Source organism: Penicillium robsamsonii (assembly GCF_028829455.1).
Source record: "Penicillium robsamsonii strain IBT 29466 chromosome Unknown utg000004l_segment0_segment0, whole genome shotgun sequence".
Classification (NCBI taxonomy): Eukaryota; Fungi; Ascomycota; class Eurotiomycetes; order Eurotiales; family Aspergillaceae; genus Penicillium; species Penicillium robsamsonii.
In genome coordinates, this window is record NW_026643222.1 from 1,045,804 (window position 1) to 1,063,025 (window position 17,222).

Sequence of the window (17,222 nt, forward strand, 5' to 3'; positions counted from 1 at the left end):
ACTACCTGTCAGGTCTTCCTATCATCCGTATCTAACGACTGATAAGCCCTCGGGCTCTTGTCCGCTAGACTGGTATATTGAAGAACTTGGGGGTTTATCTAAATATTATAGGGAAGTCAAATCTAGATGTACATGGATTTTTTAGTCTAGTTGTTAGAATACAGAAGCTGGTATGCAAGTTAGACCACACATGCAACCGTTGAAATGGTATCTTGCTGATCATGCTCTCAAATGGTCTATTCATATAACGTATTTCACCCCCAAGTGGCGCACACCCCCAAGTGACGCACCCCATCCAAAACGCGTCAATTAATTTAACCCTTTCTTCTTCAACCACCCACCATGCCACCAATTCGCCCCCAAAACTCTAAAAATTCAATAGAGCAAGAGGGTAGGATCTTACTAGCTATCCAGGCTTTTAAGAATCAAGAAATCTCTTCAATCCGTGAAGTGGCACGCCGTTTTAATATACCCGAATCCACCTTCCGTCGCCGCCTTCATGGTATACCAAACCTCGCGATTTCTCGTGTCAATTTACGTAAATTGACACAAACTGAAGAGGAATCTCTTGAAAAATGGATTCTCTCTATGGATTCTCGTGGAGCAGCCCCCCGGCCCTCTATGGTACGAGAAATGGCGGATCTTCTCCTTAAACAACGTGGAACTACCCCGGTTCTTTCGGTCGGCGAAAATTGGGTTACAAAATTTATGAAACGGCATCCTATCCTCTCCTCCCGATTCTCGAAACGGTATAACTACGAGCGTGCGAAATGTGAAGACCCTAAAATCATTAGGGAGTGGTTTAATTTAGTTTAAAAGATAATCCTTTAATATGGAATCGATCCCGATGATATCTATAACTTTAACGAGACTGGTTTCGCGATGGGATTAACTATAACTGCGAAGGTTATCACGAGGAGTGAATACTATAGTCGGAGGCCGGTTTTATAACCTAGAAATCGTGAATGGGTGACAGTGGTTAAATGTACGAATGCTTCTAGCTAGGCCCTTCCTCCGTGTATGATTTTTAAAGGCAAAGTCTTTATTAAATCATGGTTTAACGGCCTCCCGGAGGATTAGCGTTTCGAAGTTAGTCCTAACGGCTGGACCTCTGATGAAATCGGACTTCGTTAGCTTAAAAAGCTCTTTATTCCTTCGACTTCTTTACGTACGAAGGGACGGTATCGGCTTTTAATACTTAACGGCCACGGAAGTCATTTAACACCTAAGTTCGACGAAATTTGTGAGCGAAATAAAGTGATACTAATCTATATGCCAGCGCATTCATCACATCTTTTACAACCTCTTAATGTGGGCTGTTTTGCGGTATTAAAACGATCGTACGGTCGGATGGTTAAAACTAAGATGCGGAACGGGATCAATCATATTGATAAACTTGACTTCCTCGAAGCATACCCCCTTGCACGAGCTGAAGCTTTTAAATCGGAGACTATTATTAATAGCTTTAAAGCTGCTGGTTTAGTACCTTTTACACCTAATCAAGTGATTTCGAAGCTTAATATTCGACTTCGAACCCCTACCCCCCCCCCCCCAAGTCGGGGGAGTGAATCAAGTCGAAATTTTACGCTAAAAACACCAGCTACAGAGAAAGAACTACGTCGACAGGCTTCATCAATCAAAGCTTTACTTCGTACAAGATCTCGAAGCCCGCCTAGCCCGTCAGATCGTGCATTAAACCAGCTTATAAAAGGCTTCCGTCTTACAATGCAAGGTGCTATCTTACTCGCCCAAGAAAACAAGGAATTACGCGCCGCTAACGAGAAGCAGAAGCAAAAGCGCACTCGATCTCGAAGGCAGATACCCGGCGAAGAAGGCCTCTCAGTTCAAGAAGCCTCTGCATTAATTATGCAGCAACAGGAGGCAACTGAAGGACCTCCCCCCGGCCCTAGCATACCTGGAGAATCGGCTATTCAGCCACGTACGCGGCCCCCCCCCCCGGGGGTGTGGAATATGTAGGAAGCCAGGACACAGAAGAGAGACATGTCCAGATAGGCCATTCAGTTAGTTGAATTAATTTAATGGCGTCATGGTTGAGATAAATGCATTTAAATTTAATGGGTTAGATGGGGTGCGTCACTTGGGGGTGTGCGCCACTTGGGGGTGAAATACGTTATATGATATGCCAGCCTCAAGTTACGTTCTTCGGAGTGATACTGTAAAATTTCGTTATTCGACGTGTACTTCGATAGAAATTCCCTATGATTGTCGGGTTGTACCAAGTCCAGCGTAGAAGGGTGGCAGCTAGGCTCTCATTTCTTTCGCATAATTACCTCGCAGTGGATGACGCCAATATGAAGGATATCCGAGTTTCTAGCCTGTAGCAGTCCATATTCTGGCAAACTATTCACGTAACCCTGTGCAGAATAATGCGGGGCAAATTAAGATATATATAATCATAACATGGAACATCCATTTGGCATCCTATCATCTACTATCAACGTCGACATCAGTTCCCATCACCTTTCCAAGACTTTTCTCCGCCGTATTCCACTCTCTATTAATAACATCGACTACCCAGTCACCCCTGGGCCGGAGTTTGAATTTGACATCCCTCGGCGCTGTCATGAACCCTGTCACGACCATCGCCCACGGATCCACCTCTTCCCCATCAGCGAGCTCGATATCAAACGCCCACAATAGACAAGCAACCTGCAAGAAGGATCCGTCCGTAGCGACTTTCTTTCCTTGGCAGATGCGGCGACCCTGCCCAAACACTGGCAATGGAAGGTCCGTTCGCAGACTTTCCTCATCGTTATCATCACGTCTTAGCCAGCGCTCAGGCACGAAATCATGAGTGTCTCCTAACGCGGGATCAAACACCTTCTCGTCTCGACTGATGGCCCATGCGTTGGCCATGAGAGTGACGCCCTTTTTGATCTTCACACCACCGAACTCGTCATCCCGATCAGCCCTACGAGGAATCGACCCCGGCGAAATAGGCCGCCAACGGAAAAGTTCATGCATAATCGCATCGATGAAAGGCAGCGCCGAACGGTCCGAGAACCGAGGGAGGCGGTCACGCCCGACGACCTCGTCGAGCAAGGCACGCGCCCTAGCCATGAAGGACGGTTGGTGCAGTGCTGCAATGAACAACCACAACATCTGCCGCGGTGAAGTCTCCATACCTCCCTGGATGGAAGTTGCGAGAGTAAAAGCGAGGTCGAGGTCTGCAACACCATCTTCAGAGTACTTCTCCGCTGTTGTGATGGCCTGCTTGGTGGAGTTCCAGCCCGGTGAGTCCCTCCCTTGTCGGAACAGGCGCATATACAAGTCCACCTGTGCGGCGTACAGCTTATCGGCCGCCCGCCTCCATGGTGACAAGAATGTCGGTAGATGACGCAGAGGTGGGATAATATCTGGAAGACCGGGGTTCGCAGCGAGGTAGGTTACTTGCGTCTGAACATCTATGATCTCATGCAAGATATGATCTTCAAATTTTGGGATGCGCAGGCCATAATGCAGAGCAAGTATGACACTCGATTGAGTGCGCTCAAGCTGCGTATAGATCGTTTTTGTGTTGATTCCGTCGGGAAATTCCCGTGCGGCGTTTGAGAGATCAAATAATAACTGTTTGGATTCGAGCTCCATTAAGGGGTGGTACTGTGGGGCACCGAGAGCGCCCAGACTGGGGGCCAAAATGCGGTGGTGAAACTTGAGGTGATCGTCATAGTCATGCATCAGAGTGAACTTCGACTGCCCAGGTTCAGATCCTGTGATCATCTCCATGCTGACGGAGGGTGGACGGTTGCTGTACCATTGGCTGCGCCGGCTGAACAACTCAGTCACAGCCTCATAGGAATTCAACACCACAATCGGTATCAGCCCAAAGAGCTTGGGTACTGCAACCGGGCCATTTTCCTTCGTCCATGCGTCCCAGTTTAGAAGCGGTTTATCAATGGGGGAGCTATGGAGGTCGCCGATCAGGGGAAGCTTGAGTGGTTTCTTTTCTTCTCTCTTTTGTTTCCTGAGAATGTAGAGCAGTGTCAACAGGCCTAATGCGACCGCGACCGCGATAGGAGTGGAAGCCATATCGGCTATAGTAATGTGGGGAGGAAAATACGTTCGATATTTGAACTCGAATTTACGCACCCCTGCAACAGTTCGGTTAAGGCGCCAAGGTGTATTTCCTTCGGCTTCCTAGAAAACGCACTAAAAAGGCGACGGGCTATAAACTGACTCCTTAGTGCATAAGCGGCACTTGGCGCACCAATGAGGATGTTGCCAACGAGCAACCGTTGAGCTTTCAAATGCCGAATGGAAATTGTCATTAAACGTCAGAATGTTAATTTGGACATATTTAGTCTTTCAGCCTCCCGTTAATCTAAACTCGGCTACGAAAATGTATCAAGATACTGGTTCATACTATGAGTTATTCCCTTATTCCCCCAATGTACATCATCTGATGCCAAAATCCGCCGAACGAAACTGGGATTACCCCTGGGCGGGTCGAAGGATCAAATCCCCGAGGCTAAGTTTGACATCCCTGCTAGCTGGGTGTCAGATTATGTATTTATCATTCTGCAGATTTATTTTGCTTTGCGATTCGTTTTTCCCTGCAAGAATGGGAGATGGTTGTGACATTTCCTATAGAGACACAAGCCCAAAAGCAGGTGCTAGGCGTGGCTATCACCTTCTCTATCCTAGCTGTGATCGCAGTATGTCTGCGACTGCTAGCTCACCAGATTGCGCATAAAAAATGGACCCCGAGTGACCTTTTTCTAATTGCCGCCACTGTGAGTATTTGCCAAGTCAGACAGTATCAACTATGCTAATCGATCCAGATATTCGCCGTCGGCCTCCAGTCCATCAGCATCACCGGCGTGATACAAGCGGGCATCGGTTATGACCATGTCACTTCAATTGCAACCATCTATGGACTCGAGCCTATCACCAAACTTCTCAAATTGATCATCCCATTACAATTTCTCTGGGTTCTGAGTCTCAGCTGCACAAAAGTTTCCATCTTGTTGTTATATCTTCGCATCTTCCCCGTCACTTGGGTCGTGCGAATCTCCTGGACAACAATCGGTGTGATCATAGCTTGGACTATTGGGACAATATTGGCTGGGTGTCTGATCTGTCGGCCCTTTGCCTTTAACTGGGACCAGACTATTCCTGGGGGGTCATGTGGATACCAGGTAACCTCATTCACGGTGACGGGAGTGATAAATCTTGTTACCGATGTTGCCGTGCTGGCCATACCTATGCCGCTGTTGTATAACCTGCAGATGGCCAGCTATAAGAAAGTGACCTTCATCACTATTTTCGGACTGGGAGCAGTGTAAGATTTGCACAACAACCGATGGAAGAAAAGTGAGAAGTTCTTTGCTAACCTGGAATATAGCACGTGCATCATCAGCATTCTTCGTATATCCATACTCTCCACAATGGACTTCGCCGACATCACCTACTCAATTCCCCGTGCGAACATCTTCAGCGGCCTCGAGCCCTGTCTTGCTATCATCCTCGCTTCGGTCCCTATGATGCGCCCCCTCCTGGGGCGTTCCACATACACACCCGAGTTAACAGCTCGCCCATCCCATAAATCTTCGTCCCCGTCTAGAAGGTCCAGGTCTACTGGCGATAGCGAGTTTCAGCCGCTGCAGGATGACTCGAGTGAGCTGTGTTTGCGGCCGATTGGGCCAAAGCATGAAGTCGGCGTCGCAGTTGAAAGGTTCACAGATACGAGAAAGGTGTGTTGTAGGAGCAAGCGATCCCTTGAAGCTGCAGAACGCAGGGATATGGATCAGAAGCCGAATGAACCTGGGATTTCAGTGAAGCAAGAATGGGCAGTGTTGCATGGGCGGCAATAATAAGACCTCTTTCTTCAAACTCTGTATATACCAAAATAAGAAATATTTACGCCTTGCTGGCCAGGCGTCTAGATGTGAGTCGCTCTTTCCAATTATTCGATCTATATTGTCTATTGTATTTTCCATTTGCCTTGCTCGATTATTGATGTGCATTGTTTCTGACCGCATGGCCTTTCAGATCAAAACCTCGCGTCTCAACAATTTTTTGCTTTTCAAAATTATCTTTTCCAGGAACGCGTCTCAACATCTCGTCGCTAATTTTCAAAATGATATTCAGGTATCTTCTGGCGTTGGTGATCCAACTTTGCTGGGTTGCTCTCGGGCTTGCCCACGAAGACGCGACAATTGTTTGTTTACCTCCCACACAGAATCACTACGATACTTAATAAACTAACAACGGACAGACTATCCCATGGGTCACAGATGCACCGGATTACTTCCAGGGTTATGGAGGCAAGGCCATTGGCGCCGTATGTATTGTACCTGCTTTTGCTGTGATCCATCACTAACAACTAGCGCAGAAAGATGCAACAACAACCTATGGAATCAACTGTCTATCGGACAAACCAGCTTGCCACAGATTTAGTCTAGATCTGACCGTTATCTATGGACCCAATAGTAAGTCTAAAGATAGCATCCCCCCAAACAGGACATTATATTGACGGTAGATATAGCATATGATATGGTTGCCAACGGCTACAAGTTCGATTTTACCTCAGGTTGCACGCTGATGGGATCTCCAACCCCCACAGGTGCCTCCTGCACACAAACACAGTCCTCGCATGGTAATAATGCTATCAACTCGGCTACAGTGCTCGTTCCAACCACGGGAGCTGACTCCACTCTCGGGATTTTCCCGGCAACGTTGATCGTGACAGATACTGGAGATTTCCCCGCGCCTACTAGCATGACTGAAACCAAAGCTTCTTCTAATTCCGATGTTTCAACTAGTGACGCAATCTTTACTGTGTCTGCGACCGCGACAACTGATGTCAGCTCTGTCTCTTCCGCTGATGGCAGTGTGACTGCAATTGGGTTCCTGAATGCGACAGCCATGACACCTGGTGGTCCAACTTATTTCGGTAATGGAACTTCGCCGGCTGGCAAGAATATATCGACGGTGACGGTGACTGCTCTTGCTACTGCTGTTCCGTGTCACTGTGAATGTGACTGCCGACAAAATCAGACCGCTCGGGCCACTGTCACTGTCCCATTGGCGATGAAAAACCACGCTGTCAAGACGGCTGCGCCCGTCGCATTGTGTGGATTTGTGGCTGGCGCTATGTTCTGGATTTGAACTTGAGTTGTCATGCGCGAGATACCTCTGGTTTAGAAACTGAGTGGTTTATTTTGACCGAAATGGGTATGTCATTTGGATAGTAGCCAGATCAAAGCTGGAACCTATGGTGAGATAGGCCCTGGATGTCAGCAACTGAATAGTCCGCTGAAAATTTGATTGGATTCCACATAAGCATCTTCGCACTGCATTTTATATATGGAGTAAACAGGAATAAATTCCGCATGACCACATAGAGATATTTTTAGCACGAATATGCTTAGTAGCATATTAATAATCCATGAGCAAGTAATTTCTCACATCACCGTGAACTGCTTACACAGCGGAGCCTGCGGAGCCTGCGGAAGCTGCAGAGACCGTCTATTCCGCACTCAACTTACACCGTGATTGGCTCTAAGTGGCGATATTACCCCCCTCCCCCCTCTACAGAACTCAATAGATAGAAAAAGATCTTTCCAATCCCACCCGTGGCATTTATGGAGCAATCCATCTCATGTATAAAACCTCCCTGCTATTTCTCCTTGGGATCATTCTATACCACTTCACTCCCCAACCAATCCACCTATCTCCCCTCAACACCTTCACAATGGGCTCCACTCAACCCGAATTCAAGAACGCGGCTACTACCACTCTTTTCGAGTTGGCCAAGGCTCGCCGCACCTACTACGACCTCAAGGGCGAGAGCCCCGTCTCCGACGATGTCATTGAGCGCATTGTTCAGGACTCCGTTCTCCACGTTCCCAGCTCCTTCAACACCCAGACCTCTCGTGTTGTCCTCCTGCTGAAGGAGGAGCACCAGAAGGTGTGGGATATCGCTATTAAGATCATGGAGGGTCTGGTAGCTGCTGGTCACGTCTCCCAGGAGATGTTCGATAATTCCACCAAGCCCAAGCTGAGTGCTTTCCGTGCTGCCTACGGAACCGTGCGTGTCCCCTCCCCAATAGCCTGGCTATATTTAGCGTCAAAATGGTGAACACAGTCAGCTTACCATTAATCCAGGTCCTTTTCTTCGTCGACTATGAGTCGCTCGCTCCTATCAAGGAGAAGTTTGCCATCTACGCCGACAAGTTCGACCCCTTCGCCCTGGAGTCCAACGCTATGTCTCAGTACCTTGGTTTGTGCTATTCTTCTTTGGCCTCTGGTCCAAAACATGTAATTTGAAACTAATTTTCACCCAGTCTGGACTGCCCTTGAGTCTGAGGGCTTCGGCGCCAACCTTCAGCACTACAGCCCCCTGATCGATGAGCAGGTTGCCAAGACCTGGGGTATCCCCGCCTCATGGAAGTTGGACGCCCAGCTGGTCTTTGGTGTTCCCAACTCTGAGCCCACAGAGAAGGCCTTCGCTCCTATTGAGGATCGCTTCAAGGTTTTCGGCAAGTAAATGTATAAAGACTTTCGCATATTCAATTTAGCATAATGAAAGAGCAATGGCTTAGATTTTCAGTTTAAGACGATTCTGCAAATTTCAAAATTAGTAGGATGTACTGCATAGTCCAAACCCAGCTTGGCAAGGAGAGAACATGCATGATATGACGTCGTATGCATGTAGGGTGATCCTGATCAACAAAGCTTAGACGAACATCCACAAGTCTATAGCGTTTGAGATCCTGGAGATCAAGTACAGATCAGAAGCCCCAATGATTACCATACGGGAATTGCGGTCTGAAAATATACCCGAAGATTAGCCTGATGCAAGGTCCCGCTGTGTCCCTTCGGCCTCGGAAATCGGATTCCGTGATGCCGTGCATCCGATTGGATAGAAAATTCGGAGATGGACTAGGCATCAAATTATCGTGTCAATCACTGACGATCAAGGACGACAATGATGTACGTTTGATTCGCAATTCATTCTCGAGTAGCATTCCAAGCATAATCCCGGGTGTTGATCTACTCCTCTGACACCTTTTCCAAATGATAGCCACCTTATTTTTTCTCTACTTCCAAAAGGGAAGTGGAAGATCCCAGGGTTCAATGTGGGAATGACTATGTGCTTGGGAGGATATGACTCGTTAGACACATTACACATACCAGTTCTCAAAAAAGACAGAATAGATCCACTGTTCAAGAGTATACGCAAGCTTCCGCAAGGGATTCAGATGAGCACGATGCTGTGGATTATATGCAGAGGTGTCTCCTTGGACATCGATGTAGTAAAAAATCGACCTTATTTTTTGTGGATAAATCGAAATTCAAACTCCACTACTACATCTTATCACCAATTTAGCCGTTTTTCACCTTTCTCTCAAACATTTTTTTTTTTTTTTCCTTTCTTACACTCTTCAAATTACACCCATAGCAACCTATAACTATCGTGTCTCTGATAATTTGACAATGTCATTTGAACCACACGCGGGTGACCCCCGCGCCAATGGGCCTCAAGATCTAGATCTTACTTCTCCAGAAGGTCAAGAAGACTCAGCGCCAGTATCAAGCCGGTCTTCAATGTCATATACAAGGACATATTCAACACCAGCGACCGGGGCACAAACCCCCGATCCACTGATGGGCAACACCAAAATTGTGGACAAAATTGTGGACAAAATCACCCTCCATGACCTCTCTACCAATGATATTAGCCGTGAAATCAACGAGAGCTACGCCCTCGACACAACAAGCAAAATGAAAAACAGAAAACATGCAGACTCTGTATCCCGATCTCATCCCGACAGCGACGAAGAAGCAGGATCCCCAACTCGCACCAAACAAGGCATCCCGCCCGAACTCTCAAGCTTCACAGCCGAGCTCATCCTAATCTTCGTCTGCTCAGCAGGCCTAATGCTCTTCTCTTTCCTGCTAGGCGACATGCTCGCCCCACAAGAACAAATCAAAACAGCCCTCGGCATAACCAACACCCAACTCCCCTGGGTCGTCGGCGCCTTCAACACAGCTAACGGCCTATCGGTCATCATCTCCGGCTCACTAACGGACCTGATGCCACCAAAACTCCTAATGGTCGGAGCCTTCGCCTGGCTCGCCGTATGGAATACAATCGGCGTATTCACCCTCCACCCCTCTCGCTACGTCCTGTTCTTCGTCATGCGCGCTATGCAGGGTCTCGCCATCGGCGTCCTCGTCTCAGGAAGTATGAGCATCCTCGGCCGCGTCTACACACCCGGTATTCGCAAGAACCGCGTCTTCTCGGCAATGGCCGCTACCGCTCCCTTCGGGTTCTCCCTCGGCGCAATCCAAGGTGGAGCGCTGTACCAACACCTCCCGTGGATCTTCGGCTCAAACGCTATTATCTGCGTGCTGTTGTGTGCGGCTGCTTGGTTCGCTATTCCACCCCTCAAACCCATCGCCGATGTCTCCGGAAAGGAAGCCCCTTCGATCAAGCAATTCGACTATATCGGCGGCTTCTGTGCTGCGGGTGGTTGCGTGTGTCTCCTGTTCGGGTTAACGCAGGGGCCCGTCGCATCCTGGTCGCCTTACACGTACGTGTTAATCATCGTTAGCGTTATGTTATTCGTTGGGCTCTTCTTTGCAGAGCGACACGCTGTTCGTCCCCTCATTCCTAATCGCCTCTGGCGCACACCGGGCTTCACTCCGTTGATGATCGCGTACTTCCTTGGTTTCGGGTCCTTTTTCGGCTGCTGGCAGTTCTACGCGATCCAGTTCTGGCTGCGTATCCAACATGCTACCCCCATTGCTGTTGCCCTGTATCATATCCCCAATGCGCTAGTTGGTGTTCTGGCGACGTTGATCGTCGCCCGCACGCTGCACCTCGTTCCGGGTCACTATATTTACACGGTTTCTATGCTAGCCTTCACGCTTGGACCTGCGTTTTTCTTGCCGCAGACTGCCAATACCAATTACTGGGCGCTTTCGTTCCCGGGTATCTCGTTAGTAACTTTCGGGCCTGATCTTGCTTTTGCCGCAGCTTCGATTTTCATTACTAGTAATGTGGAACGGTCGTATCAGGGGAGTGCGGGTGCTCTGTTGGTTACGAATCAGAACCTTTCGTCAGCGATCATGACTAGTGTTGCTGATGCTATTGGGACCCGTGTTAGTCGGGGCCCCGATGGGGAAATTGGTCTTGATGGGCTGCATGCTATTTGGTGGTTTGCCCTTGCGGCACAGTTGCTTGCTGCGTTGGTCACGATTATTTGGGTCAGGATTCCCAAGGAGGAGGAGAAGGAGCATGTTACTTGATTTGGTTATTACTAAAGTGTTATAATTATAGACATTTTGAATCAGGCCTTAGATATTTCACCATCCAATATATAAGCATACCGTTCTCAGGGCCAATAGATTTTGCAGTGACCAACATCATCACACTATTGCGTCCCAATCATATGCAAATTGTTCCATTGTTCCTATGAAGCTACTTAGAGAGCTTTATGGCAGTAGGTCGGTAGTCCCACGTTAGGCTTGTTTCACCATCCCATTGATGCTCGTTTATTTGCTTACAGACTGAGGGATTGTTTGACGATGTTTTCCTGGACAGCAGGTGTAAATACCTTGCGATTCCATAAATTGAATATCAGAGACTTTCTCCTTCGTCACCTCTCACTCAGTACCTACCCCAACAAGTCTATACAATGAGGGCATGTCCCAGTCTATCTCGTCGTGGCCTCACAACATGTAATTCTCTCTTTAATGCACTCGATATTTCCAGATCCTGGTATCCAGTTCGATATCTTTCTCCCCTCAAAGGTCTTTACACCCAAGCTAGCGTCAAGGTAATCGACCGAGTCAACCTCTAGTATGTCACACATATCTAAACCTTCTAAGGTTGGAAGGTTTTGTCCAACCATCTGAGCAGACATGAAACTTGAAGTGAGTAATCAACGGGATTATGTTTACCCTTCGCACAATGAGTCCGAGAATTGAATCGAAGGTGGTCGTCAGAAGCTTCTTTGCTCCCTTGATTAGGCACGATTCTTTTGGCTCAATGATGTGAGCACTCATGGAGCTGAGCGTTTTGATGACCGCTCTGCCGACTTCTTGGTGGATGCCACCATTTGCATGGTTGGTTCGGTGGTGGCTAGTGGCCTGGTAGGGTTTTGCTACCACTGAGAAGGACGATCGTCGTACCGACAACTTGAGGGAGTTGCTCGGGGGTGTAGTCTACAATGGTAGGGGAAGCTTCTAGTCATTAATACAAAATTTAATAACGAGCACACGTCCACTGACTGGCCTCTTCCTGGTATCATCTGTAGTATATTTTGTAATTGCATTCTTGATCTGTGCAAAGCTTATGTAGTGATATTGTTAAAGAGAAAGTAAAGACGGAATTGTCAGTAGCACCCATCCCACAGAAATATATATGAAAATACCAAACCCAATCCCATAAACAAAAGAAAAAAAGAAGTTTCCGCCAAAGTATCCAGTCCCAATGCAATCATAGAAATCAAAATTCACGTGTATATCCGAACCAAGAGGAATAATATATGTGTCGAAACGAAAAAAAGTCATCAAGCATCCATAACTAGCCTGCGCTCACTAGGACTCGTTGAAGTCTCCTCCTGCATAACGCTCATCTCGGTGGTAACCTCAATACCATTGAGGGAACTGTGGCTGGAGTGGCCATGAGGCTTGGTTAAGACATTGATCGAATACATATCATAGTCTTTATCGTGATTCTGGCTAAATAGCTGGGTATGACGTGTCATAGTGCGAGTTCCAGTGAGGTTTGTAACTGTGGCTTTGTTGGCACCATTGCGATTGGTGCTACCTGCAGAGAGAAGGTTGGGGAAGATTCGGCTGATGATGGGTCGCAAGAATGGGAGACAGGAGCACATGATGGCGACGTTGCATTCCGCGGCAGTCCAGTAGGCGGCTGCGACGTTGCTGTCTGTTTGGCGGATTAGCCTTTTGATCAGTGAATTGGAGAGGAGAGGAATGTCATGTACAGGAAGTGTCGGGGCTTTTAGCGACTTCACGTAAACTCGACAGGCGGAGAATACTAGTGACCACGACCAAAACACCCATGGCAAAGACGCCCATTAGAGCGATCTTCTGTGTGCGGGGCAGCTGTAGCTTGGAAAGTAGTGGCATGGGCAACACTAATAACGCTATATCCGTTGCAATGTTCATAGAAGCATTGAAGAACCAGACAGCCTCGAAGTTGAGACAACTGCCTGGCAAGTCCTTGTCCCAAAATTTAGCCACGGGGACACAGTTCACGAAGCCGCTCACAATGGCCCACGCCGAGTAGGTAGCCACGACCGCCATCATGAAATAACAAGCAAGGCGGAAAGATTTGCCGGGAAAGATGCGCAGATATTGGAAAAGAATGGAGAATTTGGTGAACGCCAAGCTGGCGTTGTACATGGGAATTGCAGCCCACAAACACTGAGAAGAGTCAGGTTAGTTTACACTAAAAGGTGAGCTGTGTAAAGAATGAATTGTACCTTAAGTTGTTGCTGCAAGACATGACTGGAAAGAAGTGCCGAGTGGACGCCCATTTTATAATGTAGTTCTATCATCGATATTAGTGGGGTGGTTCTTGAATTCACCAGTGCATTGTGAACTTACGGGCAGCGACGAGTGCGAGGTAGATAAGGGAAAATATCTGCACATATGTTTCATTAGCGGGCTGATCATTTAGCTCCAAGTGTAGCTCTTGGGGGACATACCAAAGAGATGAGGATAGCCCAATCTTCACGACCGGTACTTTTCATCAATCCAAGTCGTGCATAAAATCGCATTGCGACGATAACAGTGGAAATTGTGGTTAGCACTGCAGTGACTACCAATGCCCGTCGACCGTGAGAGGCACCATTATCATCCTCTCGAGGAATCAATGTATGAATTAAATTGTGCATATTGAATGTTGAAGCCAAGAGCCAAATGTAGCGAGTGGTTGTAAAATGAACGTATGTATTATGATGTGTAGGTGTTTCAACCGATCATTCCCAGTGTAGCGGTAGCACAATGACCTATAGTCGATGCAGCTCACTGCATTGAACTTGGGGTCAAGAATGCCGGGAAAGTGAGTGATATCAGAGTAGAAAACAATCCTTCTCGGAGACAGGGAGCGGGGGCAAATTCATTTGAACATGATCTCAATGTCGATCAATGTCTGCGCAAACTGCGGAGAACTATTTCATGCATGGTATGACCCAGTCTCGGTACTCTGTTCGTGGGAAACTCCACAGATTTCGAATAGTTTGCTCAATAGCGCTGCACTAGGCGGTGATCCCACGCTCCCATCCAAGTTGCTGGGAGACCTTGGCACGCCGAAGCGATGGCTCCGACATATGCCATGTGGCCTGGGGGCCTATACCCTGCAGGGAAAACTTCTCGGGAAGCCTTTAGCGCGGGAATTTAGTCGCCGAGCCTCCACTATGAACAGCACATATGGATCCCCGTGGAGCGAAGTTTGAATGTTTTTATGCGAGGGGCCCACAGAATGGGGGAAGATGGACATGGGGCGGCAGAGTCGATCATAGAAAACCTGAGCTATCTTTTCGAGTTTCCTTGTTGGGTATGGAAGGAGAGAACGGGCCTCTATGTCCGTCCATAGGACCCACTTGGGTGGCCAGTATGCGGTGCTTTCGCTGGCTGTAGATGTCCTTTTGCCGAAGAAGAATCACGCATAGTGGGGTGACATTGGAATAATGTCATTATTCTAATAATATTGATGCATGCTGATGATCCAGGGCCCTGGCGGTGTTGTCCGGTTACTGACGAGGTCAATGCGGTGGTGGGTGAATGTGCATTGTTGAGACACATTTTACATATCTTTCAAGTAGAACCGTAGGTTATATCTGCTGAACAATTCAGAGACGCTGGACAGAGGACCTTGGTGGAAAGGAGGAAAGGAGGAAAGGGAAGAACGTGGTAGATCGACAGTGATCGCTTGCACCACTTCCTAATCCGGTTAGAGTATGTCCCCCTTACTGCTCCTTTATTTTGATCTCCAGGGAGAATCAACCTTGTTACCTCGGTACTATGTACTCTGTACTGGAGTATTGTGTTCCAGCTCACTCTGCTGTAGCTCGTTTGCCATCAGGGACCATTCCCAGAGGCAGTCATCAAAATATGAGTGTTTTCTGTTCCAGAACGCTAAGTTATGAAACTACGCAATGATCGTCGCAGTAAAATAATGAAGTGGATGGCCTCCACACAAAAGAGCCATGGAATGAGCCAGCGGGCGTCACTGGCCACGGATTATTCCTCCACGAAACGCCGTTTAGAGCTGCGTTGCATCATTTACATATCGGTTACCTCGGGATATCTTGAGGCGCACTGACAAGCTGATCAATAGAGACAGACTACTTTGCTCTTGAGTGCATACCTCGGGTATATCTCGGGACGCCGAATACATTATCTGATGCTCGTGCCATTATTGTATTAGTAGTGTCCAATATGCGAACATATCACATTCCTGGTTATACATACAAAACTTGTCTCTACGGTTGAGGCTTTATAATTCCTAGTGGCACGTTTATAGATAATCACTATCCTGCTAGCTATAACACCAAAAAGAAACAACTTCCAGAAACGACATTGGGGTGTTATCTTCCGTATAACAGCTCTAGCATCACCTTGAGCCAGATAAACCAGAGTATTGAAATCTCACGTCGAGGACATCCACATGTGTTTCTTTTCCTATATTTTGTTTATCATTTGTCATGAGAACTAAGTCCCCCACTACTGCATCATAGATTGAGATGCACCCATGGATTAAAAGTTGGCTAGTCGAGATCTATATTATAGATTGATTGCATATCACTTCCCTGAGGCCGAGATACCCGGAGATCTAGAAGACAAAAGGTGGCCCTATCTCTTAGCCTTGTAAATCACATCAAATAGTATGTGTTCCATGGACACTCAAACCATACCTAGGTATGATCTCCGATTCAACTACATCACTACATACACTTAAAATCTACTCCCCAGGCAACTCAACAACAACCTCCCCCTTCTCCCCAAGCGCCGCCCTCACAGACGTCCCAAACTCGTTACTAAGCTCACTAATCTTCCGCCTAACCCACACATGATCAGGATCTGTATAATCCAACAAAACAGCCCTAAACCTCTCAACTCGCGTAGGAAAAATCTCCAATCTCTCCAACCCAATCCCACCACTACTCTTCTCCTTAACAACAACCCTCCACAAAGCCCCAAGATCATTCCTATACTGATCATTCAACGCATAGTCATCCACAAAATCCCCACACCCATAGATAACAAGCTTCCCATGATAAACCTCAACCCCCTGAACATGATGCGACGAATGTCCATGCACAATATCAACCCCACATTCATCAATCAAGAAATGTGCAAGAGACGTAATCCGTCCATCAGGCTCCCACGAATAGTTCGGCCCCCAATGAACCGAAAACACCTTCAACGCAGGCTTACTTTCTTCGACATTAAGCATTTCCCGTAATCGAGCGCGCGTGTCATGCGTGTAATCGAATAGATTGAATCCCGATACGCTGGCCCATACGCGTGGATGGTCAGAGGCAGAGTATACATGGACCGCGTAGCGTTGGTCTTGTTCTACTGGCTCTGAGATTCTAGGTAAATGTAGCACTGCAGGTTTGCATGCGTCATCAGCTGTTTCACCCGCGCCTGCGTAAGCGATGTTCGCTTCTTGTAGCGTTTGCACTGTCTCTGTGAGACCCTCGGTGCCAAAGTCGAGGGTGTGGTTGTTGGCGAGACTGGCATAGTCGATACCACCGGCGTGGAGGATGGGGGCAAGGTTGGCTGGGTGCATGCGGTAGTTGAATACCTTGTTTGGCCATGGGACTGGGGCTGTTGTCACGGAAGTTTCGAGGTTGATGCATGCTAGGGTCGAGGACTGGAGGAGGGGGAGGGTTGTGCCCCATGGTGAGGAGGGGGTGTAGTTACCATTTCCGAGGAGGGTTGGATGGGCTTTGATGAAGGTTGTGGCGATGCGTTCGTCGTGCTCATTTGTGACGTGCTCTGGCATTAGTTGGTCGAGTAGGCGACCGAGCATTACGTCACCTGTGAAAGTGAGAGTGAAGGTTTTTGGGATGGACATTGTAGTGTGGTCAGTTTGAAGAATTGAGGGTGGTTGTTAAGAGCGAATTTGATCTGTTTTCAATTGAGTTGGTCGAGGTTGGGTTGGAAGTCATTATGACATCGGTCCTCAAGTCAAGGTAAGATACAACTTA

The 17,222-nt window shown here is 47.7% G+C and overlaps 7 protein-coding genes across 7 annotated transcripts; 4 read left to right on the plus strand and 3 right to left on the minus strand.

The window, feature by feature from the left end:
• Positions 1–2,445: 2,445 nt before the first annotated feature.
• N7447_007889 (cytochrome P450) lies at positions 2,446–4,050 on the minus strand (the record flags this gene model as incomplete). Its single annotated transcript, XM_057232151.1, has 1 exon — positions 2,446–4,050. The coding sequence occupies one exon, from the start codon at positions 4,048–4,050 to the stop codon at positions 2,446–2,448; it is 1,605 nt and encodes a 534-aa protein (XP_057083916.1).
• A 1,358-nt stretch (positions 4,051–5,408) lies between these two features.
• On the plus strand, positions 5,409–7,131 carry N7447_007890 (uncharacterized protein; the record flags this gene model as incomplete). The annotated part of the gene is made up of 4 exons (XM_057232152.1): positions 5,409–5,714; positions 6,239–6,304; positions 6,356–6,452; positions 6,509–7,131. The coding sequence occupies 4 exons, from the start codon at positions 5,409–5,411 to the stop codon at positions 7,129–7,131; spliced, it is 1,092 nt and encodes a 363-aa protein (XP_057083917.1).
• Positions 7,132–7,717: 586 nt separating this feature from the next.
• N7447_007891 (nitroreductase family protein) lies at positions 7,718–8,512 on the plus strand (the record flags this gene model as incomplete). The annotated part of the gene is made up of 3 exons (XM_057232153.1): positions 7,718–8,053; positions 8,131–8,245; positions 8,310–8,512. 3 exons carry the CDS (start codon positions 7,718–7,720, stop codon positions 8,510–8,512), a joined length of 654 nt encoding a protein of 217 aa, XP_057083918.1.
• A 950-nt stretch (positions 8,513–9,462) lies between these two features.
• N7447_007892 (Major facilitator superfamily domain general substrate transporter) lies at positions 9,463–11,280 on the plus strand (the record flags this gene model as incomplete). Its single annotated transcript, XM_057232154.1, has 1 exon — positions 9,463–11,280. One exon carries the CDS (start codon positions 9,463–9,465, stop codon positions 11,278–11,280), a length of 1,818 nt encoding a protein of 605 aa, XP_057083919.1.
• A 1,265-nt stretch (positions 11,281–12,545) lies between these two features.
• Positions 12,546–13,898, minus strand: N7447_007893 (PTH11-like integral membrane protein; the record flags this gene model as incomplete). Its single annotated transcript, XM_057232155.1, has 5 exons — positions 12,546–12,925; positions 12,984–13,425; positions 13,485–13,552; positions 13,609–13,645; positions 13,710–13,898. 5 exons carry the CDS (start codon positions 13,896–13,898, stop codon positions 12,546–12,548), a joined length of 1,116 nt encoding a protein of 371 aa, XP_057083920.1.
• A 243-nt stretch (positions 13,899–14,141) lies between these two features.
• N7447_007894 (uncharacterized protein) lies at positions 14,142–14,459 on the plus strand (the record flags this gene model as incomplete). The annotated part of the gene is made up of 2 exons (XM_057232156.1): positions 14,142–14,188; positions 14,255–14,459. The coding sequence occupies 2 exons, from the start codon at positions 14,142–14,144 to the stop codon at positions 14,457–14,459; spliced, it is 252 nt and encodes an 83-aa protein (XP_057083921.1).
• Positions 14,460–15,967: 1,508 nt separating this feature from the next.
• On the minus strand, positions 15,968–17,089 carry N7447_007895 (CapA family protein; the record flags this gene model as incomplete). Its single annotated transcript, XM_057232157.1, has 1 exon — positions 15,968–17,089. One exon carries the CDS (start codon positions 17,087–17,089, stop codon positions 15,968–15,970), a length of 1,122 nt encoding a protein of 373 aa, XP_057083922.1.
• Positions 17,090–17,222: the final 133 nt, after the last annotated feature.